At 35.0% G+C, this 22,663-nt stretch overlaps 1 protein-coding gene across 2 annotated transcripts in view; it reads right to left on the bottom strand.

Annotated features, from left to right (window-relative positions):
* LGR4 (leucine rich repeat containing G protein-coupled receptor 4) overlaps positions 1-22,663 on the bottom strand; it is a 68,084-nt gene that overhangs the window by 7,219 nt on the left and 38,202 nt on the right. The window contains exons 3-15 of one of the 2 annotated variants that reach the window (XM_087718841.1): positions 22,312-22,383; positions 21,204-21,275; positions 16,101-16,316; positions 15,530-15,601; positions 14,684-14,752; positions 13,829-13,900; positions 13,673-13,744; positions 11,986-12,054; positions 10,769-10,840; positions 9,916-9,981; positions 6,978-7,049; positions 5,515-5,586; positions 3,728-3,853 (exon numbers count right to left, since the gene is read on the bottom strand). In XM_087718841.1, coding sequence (XP_087574967.1) covers positions 3,728-3,853; positions 5,515-5,586; positions 6,978-7,049; positions 9,916-9,981; positions 10,769-10,840; positions 11,986-12,054; positions 13,673-13,744; positions 13,829-13,900; positions 14,684-14,752; positions 15,530-15,601; positions 16,101-16,316; positions 21,204-21,275; positions 22,312-22,383 — 1,122 coding nt within the window. The remainder of the gene's footprint in view (positions 1-3,727; positions 3,854-5,514; positions 5,587-6,977; positions 7,050-9,915; positions 9,982-10,768; positions 10,841-11,985; positions 12,055-13,672; positions 13,745-13,828; positions 13,901-14,683; positions 14,753-15,529; positions 15,602-16,100; positions 16,317-21,203; positions 21,276-22,311; positions 22,384-22,663) is intronic. The other variant, XM_087718850.1, reaches the window with a different exon arrangement.

The following is a 22,663-nucleotide window of genomic DNA, read 5'->3' as shown; positions in this document are numbered from 1 at the left end:
TCCTTGGGTGATTTTCCACAATTCAGTGGTAGCAAAGGGAAATATTTTCTCCCTGGTGTAGCCTTCTAAAACATGATATGGTCACATTTGCTTTTAGATTTCTGCCACTGACAGTCTAGCGATCAGTATGACTGCTTCATCACTCAATTTTTCACTAAACTAAGGAGATCAACTGTTTTGATCAAGAGTCAAAACATGTTTAGGAGTCAATTAATCAATGGCTTTAGTTGGTCATTCCAGTCCGCCATACCAAAGGCCTCAACTGAAAGATGGAATAACAAGCAAATTCTGGAAGTCACAGGATCCAAAAGCTGATGGGCCGTTATTAACTGATTCATCCATGATAAAAGGTTTCATGACAAGGGAGTAGCTACAGGTTCTTCCACTCATGGAATACTTTCCTCAGTACAGAACATCTAGTCCAAAGTGTTTCCTGATCGAGAAGTGGAGGTAGAGATTACCTGAGATAAACTAAAGAAAGTCACAATGACCATGAATTAGAGCTTGAAAATCTCAAGCAGTAACATAAGACTCAAGCACTAATATAAGACTCAACTCTCTAAGACTAGTACTATTAGTTCAATTAGGAAAGTTCCTGAGCAGCAGGGTATCTAGGGTGCCTTAATTTTCTCACTCTGCACTAGAACCCTTAGCCTGTATCATTTTAGGCTTTGTCATGAGAATGGAATGGAAATCCTTTACAATGATGGGATCTTTTCCCTCCCTGAGGTCCACTTAATAGCTCTACTTCAGATCACAGAAACCATCTGAAATTAGATGATACCATCCAGCTCACCCAACCAGGTGTCTGTCACACATACCATCTTTTCATTCCAGATCAGATCATTTATGAAGTGGATCTCATTCATGTCCCATTTGGTATTCAACAGGAGAATTCACAAGCTTTTGTTCCCTCCCCTCTTTAAGCAGCAGCATTTTTTTTTTGAAACAGATAATCTTTTTTTTTTCAAAAATATGTTCTGAGAAAACAGGTTAAAATCAACGTTGAGATTTTCTAAAGCTTGACTTTATTCAGAGAAAAAGGATATAGACTAGACTGATACAAACTGAAAATTAAGAAAAACACATCTGAATGTAATCCAACATTATGTTAAAGTGTTGTTATCTTTAGGGAAGCAAGATGTTTTGTGAAATCATGTTGTTACCTGTGCATACTGAAACGAACATTCATCAAGTTGGCTGGAGAGCAACACCCTTGCGTAAGTGAATTCCCAGGAAAGCACAGCACTAAGCCCACACCTGTCATTCTTATTGTTCTCTCAGGTTACATGAAATTCTAATGCTGTAAGTCTGGGTTTCCTGCACTGTGTCTCTCTCTTAACTCAATTCAAGGAATGCCAGAACTATTTATGCACTCAGAATGGGTCAGATTCATAGTTTATATTATTTTTAATTATATTTGGTCACGTTGCTTTTGGTTATTAAAAAACTAGTAACTCCAATTAACCTTAAACATATAACAAATGAAAAATACCACCATTAGAATAGTAAAATGTTATCACTGCTAACAGAAATAGGATACTAGCTCAGCCTCTCTCTCTCTCTCTCTCCCTCTCCCTCCATCCCCCCTCCCTCTCCCCCCATCAACCAATTTCCAAGTAGCAGGAATACATCTGCCCTGTTAGGCATATTCAAAATGACGTTTCCATAGGAGATGTGTAAGGAATAAGAAGAAAAGCCACAACTAAGACATCAGTCAGATAAAAGAAATCTGGGGCAGGAATGTAATTTGAGAAAGTGTTTCAGACATGACCTTCCCTAGATCTCCTGAAGATATAAAAAGAGGAAAAGGGGAAGTACATTCAGACTTGCAAGATTCTGTTACTATAACCTTATAATAAAAGTATTAAGTTGTGTGTTTCTGGGTTTTGTGTACTTTGGAGGACTGTCAAAAGTTATTAACAAGCAACAGAGCCTTGCCCTTTATTTCTTCTGAACTAGCCTTTAACAAGGAAATAACTCAATTAAAGTTGACTTCTGCAAATGTTTGTGTATTTGGTATACTATACTTGTGTATACTTGTCATACTATTTTCTTGCCATTGTAGACTGAGCAGAAATAATGGATGTCGTTGCTCTTTTAAAAGTATAATACTTTGGGAAAACACATTCCATCCAGTAATTATGCTGACAATGTCAGTGTTAAAAGATTTACAATGATCCACTACTCTTTTTTACCCGGGTAAGAAATGAGAGGGAAAAAGATAAGGAAAAGATTAATTAAAGTATGATTAAAATACATTACTTGCTGCTCTAAAATAATGAACATCTGCTCAAAAGCTGAAGAATCCTAACAGTTGGGATTTCTTACACCCAGACACTGTACTGTATTAACATTCCTATTCTACATATCAAATGGGAAATGTACTTTTCCCTCCATTTTCCTTATGATGAACACACAGAACAAAAGCTTAACTCTATCAAAGTCAATATGCACGTCTACTCACTACAGTATACTGATGCCAATACTTTATGGTGTCAGGTCCTACTATCTATTTATCAGCCAGAACCCAGTTTAGAGTATTACTTGTTCTATGAATACAGATTACAAACTTCCCTAAAAGTATGCTGGGAATTTTTCTTTTACAGATTCTTGCTTACTCCCTTTATATTTAGAGGTTAAAACTGATAAATATTATCTCAATATTTCCAATATGAAAGCCAATTATAACAATAGCAATAGCAGTAGACTTATATACCGCTTCATAGGGCTTTCAGCCCTCTCTAAGCGGTTTACAGAGAGTCAGCATATTGCTCCCAACAATCTGGGTCCTCATTTTACCCACCTCGGAAGGATGGAAGGCTGAGTCAACCCTGAGCCGGTGAGATTTGAACCGCTGAACTGCTGATCTAGCAGTAGCCTGCAGTGCTGCATTTAACCACTGCGCCACCTTGGCTCATAACCCATTTCTGACTACCCAGCATTTATTGCCAACCTGACAAAGTACAACTGTCCCATGCAGCCAGTCAGCTAAATATAGCAGTAATTAAATGGGGATGGAAGGAGTATGAAAGACTGCAAGAGGACACAACCCATACAATTTAGAGAAATCGGGAAATTAGAGCATTATATCAGCTAGATGGCTTGCATTTCTACCATAATCTTATTTTTTCATTTTTTTTTAGCCCAAACCTATCCAAATTTGCCCATTTGGTGGCGCAGTGGTTAAATGCAGCACTGCAGGCTACTTCAGCTGACTGCAGTTCTGCAGTTCGGCTGTTCAAATCTCACCGGCTCAGGGTTGACTCAGCCTTCCATCCTTCCGAGGTGGGTAAAATGAGGACCCGGATTGTTGGGGGCAATATGCTGATTCTGTAAACCGCTTAGAGAGGGCTGAAAGCCCTATGAAGCGGTATATAAGTCTAACTGCATTGCTATTGCTATTTCTTACTTCCAAATTTCAACAGCATGATTTTAGGATGCTATAGGAGCCCTAGCAAGATGTGGGGGAGCATAAGTGGCCCCCGTGTTGTTAGAGTCACAGTTTCCAGGGTGGCAGCTTATGTTAAGTCACAGTTTCCAGGGTGTCAGTTCAATTAATTTGCTTGTACAACTTTCTTCTCCACATTAAAAATGTAGGAAGATTGCTTTCTAAGATACAAGGCTGTCTTAACTGAACTGTCACACTTTGGAGAAATCAACTGTAATCTGAACAGAACAACTATATAGTTAAAATATGAGGGTACTAACTTAATTATTGACTTACCTGAGTTTAGTGAAGTCCTTTGGTGATAATGTTTCTTTCAGTTCAGTATTGCCTATCAGCTTAAATTGCTTTAATCTACTCAGACCTCCAGTTGGAAATGAAGTCAGCATATTGAAGCTTAAGTCACTAAAGGGATGGCAAGAAAAAAAGCATGAGGGAAAACAAAAATACTAAATACTTGAATTTACAAAACAAAAACAGAAGAAATAGCAAGTAATTATACAATAAGAAGATTCTACTAAAAAGCTGCAATCTATTTTTTTGTTTACACTGTTTGTAGCCCTCCAGAAACAAAGGCATATGCTTAACAAAAGCAAAAAAAAAAAAAAAAACCTTAGCTGAGACATGAAGGCTAGCACAAGATTATCTAGTGAGTTTCACGGTTAAGAATGAATGGGGACCCGATCTCTTTTACTGCATTTCACTGACTTTAGATTTCCTATTGCCATTAAAATGAATACATTTATTTTGTCTGACAAGCATCTTATCCAACAGGCAAAGCCAGATGATATTTACCAGTCTCTTTTGCTTTCCCACGCTTACAAGGGTTGTCATTTCTGACAACACATCAGCTTTTCCCACCTTGACAAAGTATAACTGTCCTATGCAGCCAGACAGCTAATTACTGGGCAGTAGTCGTTAAGTGGGGATGGAAGGAGTATGAAAAACTGTAAGAGCATATGATATAATTTAGAGAAATTGGAAAAATGTATTGTGTATGAGCTGATTAAAATTCTCTATTAGAAAACTTGTAACTTGTTGTCCCATTTCCAGATCCATCCATATGCTGGATAGCTCTGAAAATTCTCTGGAGGAACCTATTGAAAAAGCACACTTCCTAGGCCCCAGGAGATGCCAACATTTAAGAGGAGGAACCTGAAACATGCACAATGTATCTGGAATAGGCAAATAACTTCAAGGAAAGATGGTTCCGTAATAACCTAGTCTGTGTCATGTACAGCTGTAAAGGTGATAACCAGCACCTGGGAAGAAATGGGAGCCAATGCAGCGTGAACAGCAATGGTGTAACATGGCAAACTAAGAGGTGGCCAATTCTGCATAAGCTGCTGCATTTTGGCGGCCTTGTTGTAACACGAAGCCCTACGTAAAGATTGCTGCAATAGTCCAACTGGGAAGTGCCAGGGCATGAGTCACTGTGAGCAAGATCTTCTGGTTCAGGAATTAGTTCAATTGGTACTTAACATGTTCCTTACCACCCAGACCATCACAGAATCCAGCATTGGGGAACTTCTAAAAGGCTTCTCGTTCCTGGCCAGGGATGGAGATGTACAAATAGTATATTGATGATATCACACCTTTTGCCATCAGATAATCTCACCCAACAAGGAGTGTTGAGAGATCTGCACTCTGAGGTATCCCACATGGTAAATGCCATGGGTTGGACCTCTCTTTCCACCTCCAACACAAAGTGCTACTAGTTGTGGAGAAAGGAGAAAAAACAGTGGAAAAGAGTGCCTTTCTCTAACATTCCCCACATCCTGTTCAGATATCATGGTCGATGGTACTGAAAGGCCCCAAGAGATCCAGATTCCCTTTGCATGAGATCAGGAAATAGCGATTTGAAAGAAAATCAATATCAATCTAGTTTCCACAGACTTTTTCATTGATGTGCAATAAAGTATGTGATGAGGTACTCGTTCATATTATTTTTGATTCTTTTTAAATACAGGATGAATGGTTTTAACACACTGTGTAAAAGAGAATTTTCTGAGAAGTTATAATATTTTAAGATTGGAAATGCGCACTATGCTAAATGGCCTACTTACAGGTTGGTAATAGCACCAAGTGTAGTAAATGCTTCCTTGTTAACCCGGTGGATCACGTTTCTGCTGAGATCACTGCAATTTTAAAAAGAACTATTGTGTTAGTGATTTACACTGACACTTTCAAATGGTCATTGCTTGCAGTTCAGTGATTACATTATGTTTTAGGTCACACTAAGTTTCTAACAGATAAATAATTTGAGTTTATCTGTATTTTACAATGTCATCTTGACAATTTTCTTTATCCAATTCTTTTAAAAACACTTAATTCAATGGAAAGCTTTACAGTTTGGGGATGATAAAGGTCTAAGTTCCACACAGTATGAAATTGTAATATTCTGTTTGTTTTCTGTTCTCTAAGGCACCAGCTTACCTAAATCAGAATGCAATTACATCTTGAAACCTGGGACCTGAACACCTGCTTTGTTGCTAGAAAAGGTCACAAGACTCTACTCCATATATGAAAATGCCTTTACGGACACCAGAGTGGAAACTAATATAAAAATGGTTTATCTTTGCATTTAAATTCTATTTTGCATGACAAGTTAATTTAACCAGTTGCTTCCCATCATAAGATTTATCCATATGCTATCAGTTTAATGGAACACTTTCCCTATAATATCTGCATGCTATCTCAGCCTACACTACTTTATGGAAATTGATATTGAAGAGCTGATTACCAAGTGTGTGTGTGTATATGTGTGTACTATTTATTTCTTAAAGCCTATCACTGTCAACTCTTCTGCTATAAACCTGCACTAAAAGCTGCGACTCTCTATAGCCACTCAATGAAGGAATCTGTAATTCAAATGCATTAAGAATCATTTTCATTTAAATATTTGTCAAGAACAAATGATTATTTACTAATCCCATCAGAAGTCAAATAGGTTTATGTATATTTGATTTACTTTGCAGAAAACCATATCATGGAACATCAGGACTCGTATGCTACACAAGATATATCTTTAGGATTCGACTTGTCCAAGAAAACATTTTACAATATCATATTTGTTTACTTACTATCAATTTGGTAAAACTTTTAAATGAGCAAAATGTGTAAGGAGGAGGTTGTATTTAGACAGATTAAATACATAGTCAGGAGAAGTGGACTGATTCTGAATGATGATTTATTACTGTTGTTTCTTATTTACAAAATTTGGTAGATCCAGGTGACAGTATCTAATCTGATTTTTTTCTTTTACTCCCTTCATCTTTTTTTCTTCATTCAAATTCACATATACACTTACATATTTAAAATATTAAAAAGGAAAAGGGGGAGGATTTATGTAATAAATTTTGATTGGCATCACTGAAACTACCCCAAGTCTGAGATAGGAAGCCAATAAACATTTTACTGATTTTTGTGTTGCTTTGGATAACCAGCTTGTCTTTCAAAACTGAATGCAACAATTCACTTTCAAACTTCTCTGAACTTAAAGACATTTGTAAAGAGAAAGTATACTTACAGAGTATGCAAAGATGTTAGTCCCTGGAAGGTATCTTCTTCGATTTCCTCAATTTGATTATGCTGCAAATATCTGAAATGCAGTAATTAGTTATGTAGGAATATTTTCATCAAGAAAAGCTATACATCTGATGCTTCATTATATTCTGATGAAATAGAGTCCCATTTAACATGTGACTTAACACTAATTATTGCTTATAAAATAGTGTGAAAAACCAAAAGAATATCTTTGAGAGAGGAAGAAGAAATAAAATCCTTTTATCTGATGGTTTTGTAACATAACTGAAAATGAATGGAAATGATTCTGAGTCATGACCTGCAGTGCTTTTGGCAAATTTCTGTTCCTGTCTGAAAACAACTTGGCATACATTTGCATCCAGTATACGCTTGTAGCAGTGTCTAAAAACAAAGACTGGAGCACTAAGAGGTTAATACTTCACCTCCTAAGAGAATATGAACAATCATTAGATCACAGAAAGAATGTGCTATATCAGGAACTGACAGAGGAAGTAACTCTCCAAAGAGAAGAGGGTCAAACAAAGCAAAACATGAAGCGAATAATGACAACCAGAAGTAAGACATATATAAAATATCCTGTATTTCTACAACTCAGGAACATCTTTGAGACCTTGCTGAAGCTAAAGAAAGAGGCTAAAAATGACAGAATTAAATTTAACAGAGACAGGAAGGAAACAGAAATTAATTTCGCAGTACTGTAAATGCTTCTAACACTAATTACAACAGATTGTCTTCCACAAGAATACAGATTTAAGCACAACCACTTGCTGTGAATTATAAATTAATTAAACTTTTTTATTTGTTTACTTTATTTTAAAAGCTCTGGGCAGCAAACAATCAGAAATATCAAAAAGTCTCCCTCCACCCTAATAATAAAGATAAACACTTCAAAAATAAACTATCCACAAAATAAATCAAATATACAATCAAAATTACACAAAAGCAAACAAAGAAAACAATTTGATTGAATAACGTGGCCATGTTTGTGTTGATAAATCTTCTCCCAGAATACATAAATGCTCAAGATTCAAATTAACAGTCATAGTGCAACTTTTCCCCTCACTTGTTACAATAACCAGGTCTTAACTGCTCTCCTGAATCCCAGAGGGAAGGAACAAACTACATCTCTGTGGGGAAGCAATACCATAGTTTGGGAGCATTTATTCAAAAATGCCACTTCAAATGGACTGTCATCTAGAAATAACTTGGACAGTGTTGATACTATTCAACCTGACTGGACACGCAGATACAGTAAAAGACTGGTCCTGAGAACTACAGGCCCTGAATCATAAATCAGAAGCCAACGAAGAATCAGTGCAACACCTAAAGCAGAATGTTCTTCTCAGTATGGAGCAGTGGTAATCAACCTGGTCCCTAATGCCCACTAGTGGGTGTTCCGGCTTCCATGGTGGGCGGTAGAGGTTTTGTCCGATACTGAAGCACTTTCCTTTTTTAAAATTTAATTGACTTTTTTAAAAAAAAATTCATAGCATTATTTAAAAACATTTTCATTATGTTTTCATAAAATCACCATTACTGTGGAACCGGTGGGCGGTTAGAAAATTTTACTACTAACAGAGATACAAAAGTGGGCGGTAGGTATAAAAGATTGACTACCCCTGGTATAGAGATATAATACCTTATAATATCTTTATATACTACATAAATGCGTGGGCCACACTTTGTAATAGCTGAACCCTCTGAATGCTTTCCAAGGGCAGCCTCAGGTTGTAGTCCAAATGGGAGATGCCTCTGAGCAGGGTTATCTGGCCCAGAATTATTCAAAATGATCAGGTCAAAAAAAGATTTCTTGAGCAGGGTGTATACATCAGGTTATTCCAGAGCTAATGGAAATATCCCCTCACTGAAAGAAGTATAGATTGCTGCTTGAATCCATTCTCCTGCCATTTCACAGGAAGCCTTAATCAACCTTGAGAGATGTTAGAACTGCATTGGATTTCCTTATGACTCAGACCGATTTCAGATCCCCATTGGTACTGTCCAGTTAGAAGTCTGATGCTCTTTGACTCTGAAAAGTTCTATTGATCAAATGCTATGACAATCCTTCATCATTGTTCTTCAGATCTTCTTGGCAATCATCTTTCCTTAAAAGGGAACAAGTTGACTTAGAAAGAGTCAGAATTCAGCAGACACAATGAGAATGGCTACCTTTTTGCGATTCAAATTCCCACTTACAGGCTCAAATATGTGCTGTTACCATTGTCAAACTTGGTAGTTACTCTTCCTGACATCCTCTGTAATGTCTATGGAGATTCTCGGTCATCCAGGTCAAAGAGGCTTTTTCAAGAGGCAACTGGACTTCCTTCTTTTCCTGTTTGTTTGTTTTTGGAGACATTTCACTTCTCATCCAAGCAGTTTTTTCAGCTCTGACTGGATGGTGGGGAATGGAAGGATTTATATTCCTTGCAAACACTTGGTCATTTGCATTCTTTTAGAGAGTCATTGAGGCCATAATAGAGGGGGTGGGATATGACATCATCTATCTCCAGTTTACAACATAGTCCTTCCAGCTGTTCCAAGAAGGCTCCACATCCATTTGCATTCTTCAGGTGACCCTGAGGACACAGATAAACTTCCAAATCCCCTCTAATGCTTCTTTCCAAACTTCTCAGTGTACTGCAGAGCTGGACTGGATCTGTGGGGGAGCAACTGCATTGGTGCAGTCTGGTCGAAACTATAGTTGCTATTTTATTCTAATGGATAACCAGAGTCTCATCCAAACAAATATTAAGACACTGAGAGTCTCTTGTCTGAAATGGTATAGGTTCTCCTGCTTGAGTATGGGGTTTGACTAGAAAGCCCCCAAGGTCTCTTCCAGCTCTATTCTGATTGTTTGAAATATGGAAACCAAACAAAACAGAAATCACCAACAAATTAGATCCAGTGTGTTCTTTACTTACATTTCTTCTAGGGAACTGCAACCTTTAAAATGTGGAAGTTCTTTTATATTGTTGTAAGACAAATCCCTTAAAAGATAGGAAAAGGAAAAGAAAGAAAAAAGGATTTTCTTAATTTATACAAAATTGTTTGGTTTTTACTTGAGCTTTGTCAGCAAATCATCTTCTTATAATATTGCTGTAACAATTTTTCCTAGTTTTTTTTCTTAAGAAACTGACATTATTTCCATTTAACTTAATTCAGAAGGACAGAACAGAAATAGAGTACTTAAATTCAGCAGTAGTTCATAAAATTAGTGCAGTAAAGAAGTATTCATAACAGTGTATTTCTCTGTGGGAATAAAATAAATAATAAATTGATATACTACATTAAAGATTGCAGGATTAGCTATTTTCTTAAAAGCTCTCTTTATTCAGAAATTGCAAGCCTCATAATTTTAATCAAATTTGGAAATAAACTACAATAATTTATTAGTAGTTACCATCTATTCATTAACTAGATATTTGCTGTTTCCTAACATACTTAATGTCATTTGGACAGAACTTGCTATAAACTACAATTTATAAGCTAATACTATAATATTAAACTGAATAAAAATGTGTAACACACCTGGCTTTTAATTAAGGTTTGCTTGTTTTTTAAATAGTCAACTAACTTGTAAGATGCCTAGAATTGACTTTGGCAAGATGGGTTGCATAATTTAAATAAATAAATAAATTGTACACAAATTTGTTTTGATATGTTTTTATACCCCCAAAAATAAACTATTACCAAACTTACAAACATCAGATTGATTTTCTGACACTATGACCCCTAGTTATAAAAATAGACTAGAATTAGAAGTTATGTACTTACAAAGTCCGAAGTATCTTTTGCTCTTGGCATAGACCAGTGGGGATATTACTTATTTTGGCTCCTGTAAAAGTTCTGTTGAATAAAATACCAATATCTGTAAGTACACTGGAAAAAAGAATTTTTAAAAGTAGCAGCTTTTCTAGAATACTATAAATCATGTGAACCTAGTTTAACCAGGTACCGTTGAAGTACTGATGTATCCACTTAAGCAACTTCATAATAATGCATACCTATTTAGAACAATAGGTTCAAAAATGGTCCCGTTAACACAAACAGTAAGCTAACATTTCTGGCTCAATGATAGCAAAGAACAGGACACATAGTCCTTCATGGATTTTCCAATTACTTTTGCTTGGAGGTATTAATTGTATGCATCTCATCATTATGTTAAAGATAGACAACAACCCCTCTTTAAAATATCCTGAGTCAATGATTTGGATATAATGCTAAGCCACCCATGACTATTAAGTTCCTGCTGTTGTTATTTACTTTTCCTTTCATGACAAACAACTGGGAAGCATACACTAGCAAGTCTGTTAGCATACTTAAAAATTCTAGACTCCCATTTTTGTGCCAATACAATCAAGCACAAAAATTACTTTACAATAAATCTCCAATATTAAGAGATATAATAAACTTGCTTTTCTTTGTTTTATCTCTATTCACTGAATACAAATACAGTGTGCGTTTTAAAAATACTTTGTGTATGCAAAGACAGGCACAATAAATATATCTTTGCCTTCCACTTTTTTTGTCTCTGATTTTAATAAATCAAATATATATAGCTGTCCAGATCCACATTGAAGATGTGTCTGGACAGTGCATAACATAGGTCAAATCACATATAAAAGTTGCATATGAATAAAAATTACAAAAATCACAGTGACCATAAACATTATAAAAAACAAACAAATTCTAGGTAAAGAGGGAATAAAATTAGCCAGCTCATCAATGGAGCTCATCAAATGGGTGGAGCCATCTAAGTATGTCTCCAATTCCCTGGAAGCTCCATGTCTGATAATATAATCAAGTCTTGAGGGTCTTCTGGGATATCAAAAGGGATGGAGCTAAACTAATTTTGAGGGGCAGAATGTTCTATAAAGAGGCACAGTGGCAGAAAGGGCACATCTCATAAGGCCCATAAAATGTAGGTCCATAGCGGGGGGATTACTTTTACTAGTTATTTCATTTTTGAAGTCTGACAGTAAAATACTTACAGACTCTCCAGATTGATTGTCCCTGTTAAATTAGGAAACCATTGCACCATGTTGGCTCCACGAATGACTCTAAAAAAAAAAAAAAACCAGAAATGTAATACATCACAGTTACACTGTTCAACAGAAAAATCAACCCTATGGGAACAGAGGTTTTGTTAACATTTTTTGCTAGTGTTTTGTACCAAGGTGGCTTTCTCTTTCTCACTAACATTTACTAATGTCAAATTTAAGCCATAGAGGGAGGTTATATGTGTATGTATCCATATGGGAAAAAAACTTTGTTTGTACTGAACTATAATGAACTATGGTGAAAATATGAAATATTTATGTTTGCCAGAATTTGGATTTCTGAGAATGCACTAATATCCTGCAGATGATACTGTAGTCAGTTTTGTAACCAGCTCTATTGCAAAACTGAATGTATGATGTAATTGCTAAACCATTCATTTTATTGCTAAGTACATCTTAGTAAGTTTTATGAGACTATCACTAAAATTAAAAATACACATTTATCTGCTATTCATATATTTATGGGATGGAGAACAACTTATAAAAGAAACATTGTGATTCTTAAAATGATCACATTGTCAACTCATAAACCTTTTATTTTAGAAGTTCAAGTAACAGATTGAAAAAGTTCTGGAACTAAATGAAGATGCATTGAACTTGAGCAGTAATATAAAACAGACACTCAAAATTAAACAAATTTCAATATAAGTAAGAATTACAAGCATTTGCTTGTATTAAACCTCGCAATTTTCTATTTCTGTACAGTGTAACCACTAAGACGAGCTTTAGCAAACATACCAAAATATAATGCATCAGCTTCTGTGCAATTTTGCCAGATTAAACACCTCCACTCAGCAAGAATAGAACAGAAAAAACAGTGAAAAATATTTCACCCTACTTTTGTAAAAATTAACAATGGTCAGTAACACCACCATTGAAAAATTAAAACATAATTACAAGGGTTACAAAGGGTGGGGCAGCGAACATGCGTGGGGAGCACATGCATGCCCATAAGGGCGGGGCTCATGCATGGTGGCCGCACATGCATTGCATTTTGGGGCTTTGGGTGCATTTGTGTGCATGCCCACACACTTTGGGCACTCACTCTGGATAAGGTTAGCTATCACTGACTTAGATCTTCATAAAACTGGCAAGAAAACTTATCATCAGCCATTATTTCTTAAGTATAGAAATACTGTTGTGGATCTTCTGCATTAATGTTTATTTTTCATTGGTCATTTTATTGCTGGACAGGACTACTCTTCACCATTTCTTTCCTGCAAGACTTAACAACTGAAACTCTATTGTCAATAAACTATCCATTATCAGCTTGTATAATAGATTTTATTGATCTGCTTTTATCACAATTATGAAGTTGAATGTTTTCATTTCTTTGCAATATTGCAACATTAACCAAAGGCTTTAAAAGGTTTCTTTCTTCTTTTAAAATATTTTTCTTTGTTTACTAAACAAGCTAATACAACTGGACACTGTAACAATCTGTAATACACTTATTGTTCCAGATTCACTTATTTCAAAAAGTAAATACCTATATTTATGCAAACAAAATCTAAATCAAAGATTCCAAGAAGTAATTCCACTGAATACAGTACATGTATTTAGGATTAGAAGATTAATTAGCACAAGTACATTTTAAACTAACTGGAAGAGTACTTACAAAGAATGCAAATCTGATAAATTTTGAAAGGCTGAGTTCCCAACAAAGGATAAAGGGTTATCATACAGATGTCTGAAGGAGAAAAAAAAGGCAAGCTTTATCATTCATGCATCTATTTTTGACCCCACAATTTATTTTTTTAGATTAAAAACTTACATTGTTCTTAAAAGCGGATTTCCTATAAATGCATTATCAGGGATCATGGAAATATAATTGCTGTGAAATCCCCTAAAAACAAATTGAAATTGTTGGATTAATAGTTTAGTATTTGGGAATCATATATAAAATCTTAGTAATTTTTAAAAAAGGAAAAGGAAACAAAGTAAAAACAAATTTTCTGTAAGAAGGAATAGCTTCTTCTCTACAATTTCAAAAGTTGTTTATATGCAAGTTCTGTGTACTGAAATATATTTTTTCTATAAGTTATTTCAATAATTACACTAGGAATGCAAGTGTATCTTCCAAGCAAAAATGGACAACAGATATTATAGTCTGGCAACTCAAGCTGAACTTATCCAGAATTATCTTTAACCAAACCTCTCAGCAATCAGAATGAAACCAATTGGAAGCCAGACTGGAGCCACTAGAAAACCAACAGTGTAAAAATAATCTGAATTTTAGAGGCATACTGGAAGAATTTGGTAAGAAAGATCTGAAGAAAGATATACAGAAGACTTACCTGATACAACATGATGAAGATAACTATAACTATTGTAAAAACTTATATATTTTAAAACTAAGGAGGCAATTTTAAAGCTATAAGGAAATAAAATCTCTTTGAAAATGAAAGTTATTATAATATTCATGATAATTCATTAAAAAATAACCTATATTGCACTTAACTAAACAATACTAAATATGACAGACCCAAAAGCCAGATCATTGATTATTTTAAGTTGATCCTCCCCATTCAAACTTAATTTATTTTAGTTTATCAAGAAGAAAAACATAACTTTCCTAAAACTAAACATTTTTAGTTGGAAAAAAGTAAGAATATGTAGTAATACTCACAATTCTTTAATGCTTGGAAGTGATTTAATTGCTTCTGGAAATTCCACCATGCTGTTATAATTTAAATCCCTTGAAAGAACATAAACAATGGCCTTATGTGGGATATTATGAAAAAAAATTAACAATTAAAATTTAAAAATAATTAATAATTAATTTGTTTGTTTAAATCCTCTTGGTTTAAGCTTGCAATGTGCTTCCTACTATGCCATAAATGCACGAACACACATACACGTGACACACATTTGTTTCAAAAACTTTTAACCTCCCTTAGAATAGTGTTAAATTTTCACTTATTCTGGGTGTCCAATTTAGCTCATATAGAATCTGGATATGGAATTGCTGAAATTAACTCCTTATTTCATTGCTTGCCTTACCCTCTTGCTGACATTCAACTATCAAATTACAAGTTCTTCTTGGGAGCAAAGATCTTCTTGCTCCAGAGTAATGCCAGGTCCCCTTTCTCAATCTTCCCCCTTCAGCAATCTGGGGTTATTGTTAGGAATGTTATTTCCTTTCACCTTACAACAAAGTGACTGACTGTAATGATTTCTTTAAGATATTAAGATTAGTTAAGATCGTCTATAATTTCTTTATCTCTCTGGTGCAACAAAATAACTTGCAAAAGAAAATCAAACCAAGTTGTGACCAGTTCTGTTTCACAACAAAGCATTAAGTATATTTGTAAATGTATGTAAATCTAGCTAATCATAGCATAATTGTGTTTAATTATAAGCCTGTTCCTTTCTAAACCAAATAGTTTAAATTCCTAATGTCAATATTTCAAGGCATTAAGTCTTTTGTAATATGTTTTGTTCTGTTACAGAACCTCAAAGTCAGGATACTCACAAAGTTTCTAGGTTGTTTAATCCATAAAAACAGTGTTGTCCCAATGTTTTTATTTTATTGTTATGGAGATGTCTGAAAAAGAAAAGGGGATGTAGAATCCATTACCTCATTAATCATTTCTTGTCATAGTTTCCCAAAATTAAGATTTATAACAAAAAATGAAACACACTTGAAAGATCATCCTGAGTAGTGAACTATTAACATTAAAAAAATCCCTTTGGTTGTCAAGCAAGGTAATAGAAAAAACAAATAAATTATATATTTTGAAATCGACTGTGCATTTTTTTTTGTTTTTAAGAATAAAGTTTCTAGGTGTGAAAAAAGCAATCTTCCGATTCTGACAAAATCTACGGAGGAATCGAGAAATGATTTTTAAAATGGATTTTCACAGAAACTAACTTGATAATATGATTCTCCTAAAGTCACAAGTATGACAGGAAAGATTATGTAAATCTTGTCTTCCAGAAGCATCTTGGAATGGATTTTTCCTTTGTAAAAATGTAATGAAGTTCTAAATCCATTTGTCCCTTAAATTAAGTATTCATTGAGATGACATAATACAAATACTTACAGGACCACAAGGCTTGACAGGTTTCTGAATCCAAAATCAGGGATGTGGGTTATTTTATTGAGAGCCAAAGTTAAAGCTTGCAGTGAGGGAAGATTGCTGAGTGGAATAACAGGAACTTCAGTCAAACTATTATCATCCAGCCACAAGTGACGTAGTTGAACTAGACCCTCAAAACTGTCTTCTGGGACAACTGTAATATGGTTAGCATCTAAACGTCTAAAGAAAAAGAATAGGAGCATTAAACAAAGGGTATATAACACAAGAAGCAAACTATTTTTGAAAAATGTAAATGATTAGAAAGAAGTAAATATTGGAAACTGGGGGAATGTAGCAGAGAAACTCAGACATGGATTATGCAATTCAATATAATCTAGAGAGAAGGCACTAAGCTATACACACCGCACAGTACAATTTATCTATCAGAAGAACACAAAATTTACAATTTACAAAAACAAATAATTGTTCAATTACTCATGGATTCAGTGAATATTCCTTTTAAGCACTACAAGGACATCTTCATTAATAATTGACTTCCTGTGCAAGCAAAAACTGACCTGACCTAATACAACTCCTCTCTTGGTTACCAGGGATTCCCGGAAGTTTATTATAAATATATTAAAATATCCTTAAAGAGCTGGATTGGCTACTTATGAACAATTCACCCTAATTCAAGATGACAGCATTGATCTATACGATCTAAACAGCTTAACAGACAAGCTCTGCAGTATGTCAGACCCCTGAATTGCTGATAAGGCCTGCTTGTGCCTCCATCTTAGGAAATCATCCACAATGTGGCAATTCTTGTTTTCCAGGAATTCTTAATGATTTCAATCCAATTATAGAACTCCTTCAGAAAGTAACACTATCAAATTTGAGTAATTTTAAATCAGTTTTATTTACTCTTAGCAACTCCAAATAATACCCCAGAACCAAAATGTTTCTATGCTACATTTATCCATTTCCCAACAAACCTAAATATTTGTGAATGTTCTAGGCACTCTGATACTTTTGCTAATAAGAATCAGAGCCTGCTCAAACACTCTGATTATCATGTGTGTCATTTCATGAATTTTACATTTTATATTTCACAAATTAATTTGCAGAAATAAAAAAGCAGAATTGTGTGCTGTAGAATAGAATAGAATAGAATAGAATTTTATTATTTGTATGCCCCCCTTCTCCGGGAGGACTCAGGGTGGCAAACAATTCAAAAAGGGAAAAAAGGGGAACATAAAAACGAAATACAAATAATAAAAATAGGCAACAGTCGCACAACCATACATGTCGAGAGGGGAGGGAACTCATCACCCCCAGGCCTGCCAGCAAAGCCAGGTTTTGAAGGCTTTTCGGAAGGCCTGGAGAGAGGTGAGGGTCCAAATCCCTGCGGGGAGTTCATTCCAGAGGGCCGGAGCTGCCACAGAGAAGGCCCTCCCCCGGGTAATAGCCAGATGGCATTGGCTGGTAGATGGCACCCGGAGGAGGCCAACCCTGTGAGATCTAATGGGTCTGTGGGAGGTAATTGGCAGCAGGCGGTCTCTCAAGTACCCAGATCCAATACCATGAAGGGCTTTATAAGTTACGACTAGCACCTTGAAGCGTATCCGGAGACTGATCGGTAACCAGTGCAGCTCGCGGAGGATAGGTGTAACGTGGGTGTACCGAGGTGCACCCACAATCGCTCGCGCGGCTGCATTCTGGACGAGTTGAAGTCTCCGAATACTCTTCAAGGGCTGCCCCATGTAGAGCGCATTGCAGTAGTACTATTATATACACAGTGCTTATGCTTTTTACTATACTTCTGACATCGGCCTATATTCTGTTGATGAACTGTGGTTGCAAAAATAATTATTATACAGTTAAAGTACAATTTACGTAAGAACTTCCTCTTACTATCTAAGTTCCAGCTTTCTTTGAAACATTTGGTCATAAGCAACCTATTTAAATTCTAGTTAGTTAATAAAATTGTGGCCACTGGGCAAAAATATCAATTTAATTTTTTATTATCCTAACAGATGTCCCTCATGCATAAGCAGTATATAAAAGACAGACAGAAAAAGCAAAGGATCAATTCTTTCTTATATAAAAGTGAAACTCAAAAAATTAGAATATCGTGCAAAAGTTCATTTATTTCAGTAATACAACTTAAAAGGTGAAACTAATATATGAGATAAGACTCATTACATACAAAGCAAGATAGTTCAAGCTGTGATTTGTCATAAATGTGATGATTATGGTGTACAGCTCATGAAAACCCCAAATCCACCATCTCAGAAAATTATAATATTACATGCAATCAATAAAACAAGGATTGCACATTGAATAACACAGGACCTCTGAAAAGTATAAGCATGCATATGTACTCAGTACTTGGTTTGGGCCCCTTTTGCAGCAATTACCGCCTCAATGTGGCGTGACATGGAAGCTATCAGCCTGTGGCACTGCTGAGGTGTTATGGAAGACCAGGATGCTTCAATAGTGGCCTTCAGCTCTTCTGCATTGTTCGGTCTCATGTCTCTCATCTTTCTCTTGGCAATGCCCCATAGATTCTCTATGGAGTTCAGGTCAGGCGAGTTTGCTGGCCAATCAAGCACAGTAATCCCACGGTCATTGAAGTTTTTGGTGCTTTTGGCAAAAGTTGCTCTCATCAGCAGTGTCACTGGCTGATAGCTTCCATGCCATGCCGCATTGAGGCAGTAATTGCTGCAAAAGGGGCCCAAACCAAATACTGAGTACATATGCATGCTTATACTTTTCAGAGGTTCAATATTATTCTATGTACAATCCTTGTTTTATTGATTGCATGTAATATTATAATTTTCTGAGATGGTGGATTTGGGGTTTTCATGAGCTGTACGCCATAATCAACACAATTATGACAAATCATAGCTTGGACTATCTTGCTTTGCATGTAATGAGTCTTATCTCATATATTAGTTTCACCTCTTAAGTTGCATTACTGAAATAAATGAACTTTTGCATGATATTCTAATTTTTTTAGTTTCACCTGTAAATGTACAATGCAAATGAGTAAATGATATGCAGGAACTTGTCAAACGTATAATTTTTTCCCAAGAACGTAAATCAGAGGTGATGAGCAATGACATGATACAAGGCAATAACAACATCCTTTGATAAAGTGCTTTTCTGGCAAGGTGAAGAAAGCAATCTCTTGACTAGAAGTAATTGGTCATCAAAGAGATTTAGAAAGAACCAGAACATAATTTATGTTTTAATAAAATCCAAACACTAAATACTAATGAAAATCAGTAACAAGAATAAAGCAGTATGAATCAAGAACCTCTAAAATTATGCTTTCCTTATCCCTTTACATGTTATATCTCTGTAGAATTACAGGCGCTATCACTTACTAGTACAAAAATGATATAATGGAATATAGTGAGGAGAAAAGAAAAAAGATCAAAATTTTAATTATACAGGGCATAAGCATAATAGCTTCCCCTGTTCTGCTCATAAGAAAAAATCATTTAATATTTCATTGCTTTTCAGTCATTTTATACCTTCTCCAGGAAACCCAATTGGATTATTCTATTCTTGGTTGTGATATAGTCATCCCCAATAAACCTAATCTTGGGTCAGAAAGTTGATAGACCTTTCAGATAACAAATCTTTGATCTAAAAAGCAGATTTGCATTATTTTTCATTTTTAATAAAAAAAAATAGTACGCGGAAAATGTGTATCTCAATAAATCAGAAGATATCAAACCATCCATTGAAAGCCGGGAATTAAACTCTCCCAAACTAAAAAAAGTCAAAAGCTTCTGAGGAGGAAAAATATATTTTGTCAATTAAAAATCCCCCTAAAGCACCCTTCCCATGTAGAAGGGAAAGTTGCCAGACATCCAACCAAGTCATATTTAATTTGGAAGATTGTGGAATTAGATGATAAATATTTGTTTAGTGAAAAAATATGTTGACAAAAAACAGAATTCCCAGTATTTTATGTATTGTTATCTACTTTCAGACTGCACACCTCAACAATTTTCAAAGCATTTTTCTTTGGAATAAAAACTTCCTCAAAAGATCAAATTCTGTTAATTATATAATATAGTCACAAGAAATTATGTTATGCTCTTCATAAGTTAATCACGTAGCTTTCGTATTTGACAACCTCCACAACATTTCCTAGAACATTTCGCTAAGGCGTACTGCCAAATGAAGATCTTCTGATCATTACTCCCATACAAGATCTAAGGCAGATTTCTGCACTGCATTATATATAATATTATCCATCATAGATCTTCTGTAGCTTCAGCTAATATAGAAGAAGCTAGCCCAGCGAAAGTGCTCTCAATCACCTTGTTGTATTTGTTTTTGTCTTTCTCTATCTCACATCAGGCTGATAAGCAGAATTCCAATAATTAACCAGGCTGCCTCTGGAGCATAATATTGTCAAAACAGCACCAATTTAAAATTTGGGAATGGAAGACAACTATGAACTCTAACCCTTTCGAAATATAATACCTCTCAGTGAATCTTGACAATAAATATCTCACTCTTATGTCAATCTATGCATCATTAACACATTTATTCATTTATTAAAAGTTATTTCTATGCTGCCATAATAATAAAACAATTCCCAGTGGTTTACACAGAAGAAACTAAATTTAGACTAAACTAAGAAAAATTAAAATGTCAATATTCACATAAGACACAGCATTTTGAAACAGTTTTTATTACTTAAATTTATGTGCCTCTTTCTGACTATCTTCAAGAACTACTGAAAGACTAACCAAGACCAACCTCTCCCACTCCCACACTTGATAAATTCCTTTAGATATTTCTATTTATTTTATACACCATTAAATCATGTATAATTACTTGAATATAGTGGGGTATGTCTCCTGTAATAAAATCAATTAACTCAAAAAAGAATCTATAATAAAGTATCTGGAGCGTGCTTCCATTGAGCTGTGTATACCGATAGGCTTTTTTAGTACATTTATTTGAGCTTTAATTTAAAAAGTGTTGCATTTGCAACAATTAAGAGTGCTGTCTGAACAATCCTGTTAATTTTGGTTTCCAAAATAATTCATGAAATATAAAATATGAACCCAACTAACATGTTCAGGCAATACTACTTACAAGGATTGTAATCCACTGAGTCCTCTGATGGCCTCTTTAGGAATAGTTTTCAACTGATTGTTCTGCAAAGTGCTAGAAAAAAGAGAGAGAGAAAGAGCTATAAACTAATGTCCATTATTTAGCATAATTTGTTCCTGCTGTTTTACATATGCCTCCTCCCTCATTTTGAAATTCTGAATTAAATGTAGTTGTGTATTATAATATTACTATATAGTAATATACTATAGTAATAGCACACAGTATATTATATTATAACTATCATGTAATATAACTGTGTTTCTTAAGAAAACCGTACTCTCCTTGTTATATCTGATTTTCTTTTAATATAATAAAAAAGAAAGCAAAAACAAAAATCAAATAAACATTTTTAAGGACAGAGGCAATCCTTCAGGGACTACGGTAGTTGTTTTTTCTTTATCCCAAAACATTTTAACTAGCATCATAAAGAGGTATATTTGTTCACTTGGATAGAATACAGGCTAATTTGTAGATACATTTTGCAAGAAAATCCTGCAAGAAACATTTTTGCACATGGACAGCACCTATAGGATTAGTTGACTTTCAGCTCTCCATCAGATATGGAGAGTTGATAGCAATAGCAATAGCAGTAATAGCAGTAGACTTATATACCGCTTCATAGGGCTTTCAGCCCTCTCTAAGCGGTTTACAGAGAGTCAGCATATTGCCCCCAACAATCTGGGTCCTCATTTTACCCACCTCGGAAGGATGGAAGGCTGAGTCAACCCTGAGCCGGTGAGATTTGAACCGCTGAACTGCTGATCTAGCAGTAGCCTGCAGTGCTGCATTTAACCACTGCGCCACCTTGGCTCTTATGATGACCATAATCTGAGGTAGCATGACAGAAGAAATAACCAGGTAGCTTGCCTCAGCTATTTCATCTAAACTGAAACCATGGTATTCTGTGCAACAACCCTCAAAGAAAAAAGAGCAACTCTCAGCAACTAAAAGGTTTTTTCCTCATTATTGGCTCTATACTGTATTGGAAACTAGAGCAAAAACATATTGTTCTGTTCATTCTATCAGTGAACATGCTGAATGGACAAGAAAGAAGAATTATACTATGAAGCACTGATATTTGATTACTTACAGAACTTTGAGTTCCTTCAACCCAGACAAGGCCTTTGGATGAATAAAAGCAAGGTCATTGCCAGCTAGCCGTCTGGAAAAGATTGCAATAAAAATACATACATAGTATTTCTATTTGTCTGATAAATTATAAGTGCAAATATAGAAAAAAACTTTTACACGCATTCCAGGAATTCTCTCCCAATGATTTTATATTCAATTATCATCAACAACACATTTCTTTATTCAAAGTAAAACACAGTGAATATGCATTCTGCAAAATAGTCTCTTATATTTAAGCTTAGTTTTATATTTATTATTTACAGTACTTTATTATAATCAAAATTCTTACACACACGCGCACAAACACACAC

The sequence above is a fragment of the Thamnophis sirtalis genome, unplaced genomic scaffold (assembly GCF_051295495.1).
Source record: "Thamnophis sirtalis isolate CommonGarterSnake01/CBP01778 unplaced genomic scaffold, rThaSir2_p1.2 scaffold_1, whole genome shotgun sequence".
Lineage (NCBI taxonomy): Eukaryota > Metazoa > Chordata > Lepidosauria > Squamata > Natricidae > Thamnophis > Thamnophis sirtalis.
This window is presented reverse-complemented; position numbering and strand designations above follow the sequence as displayed.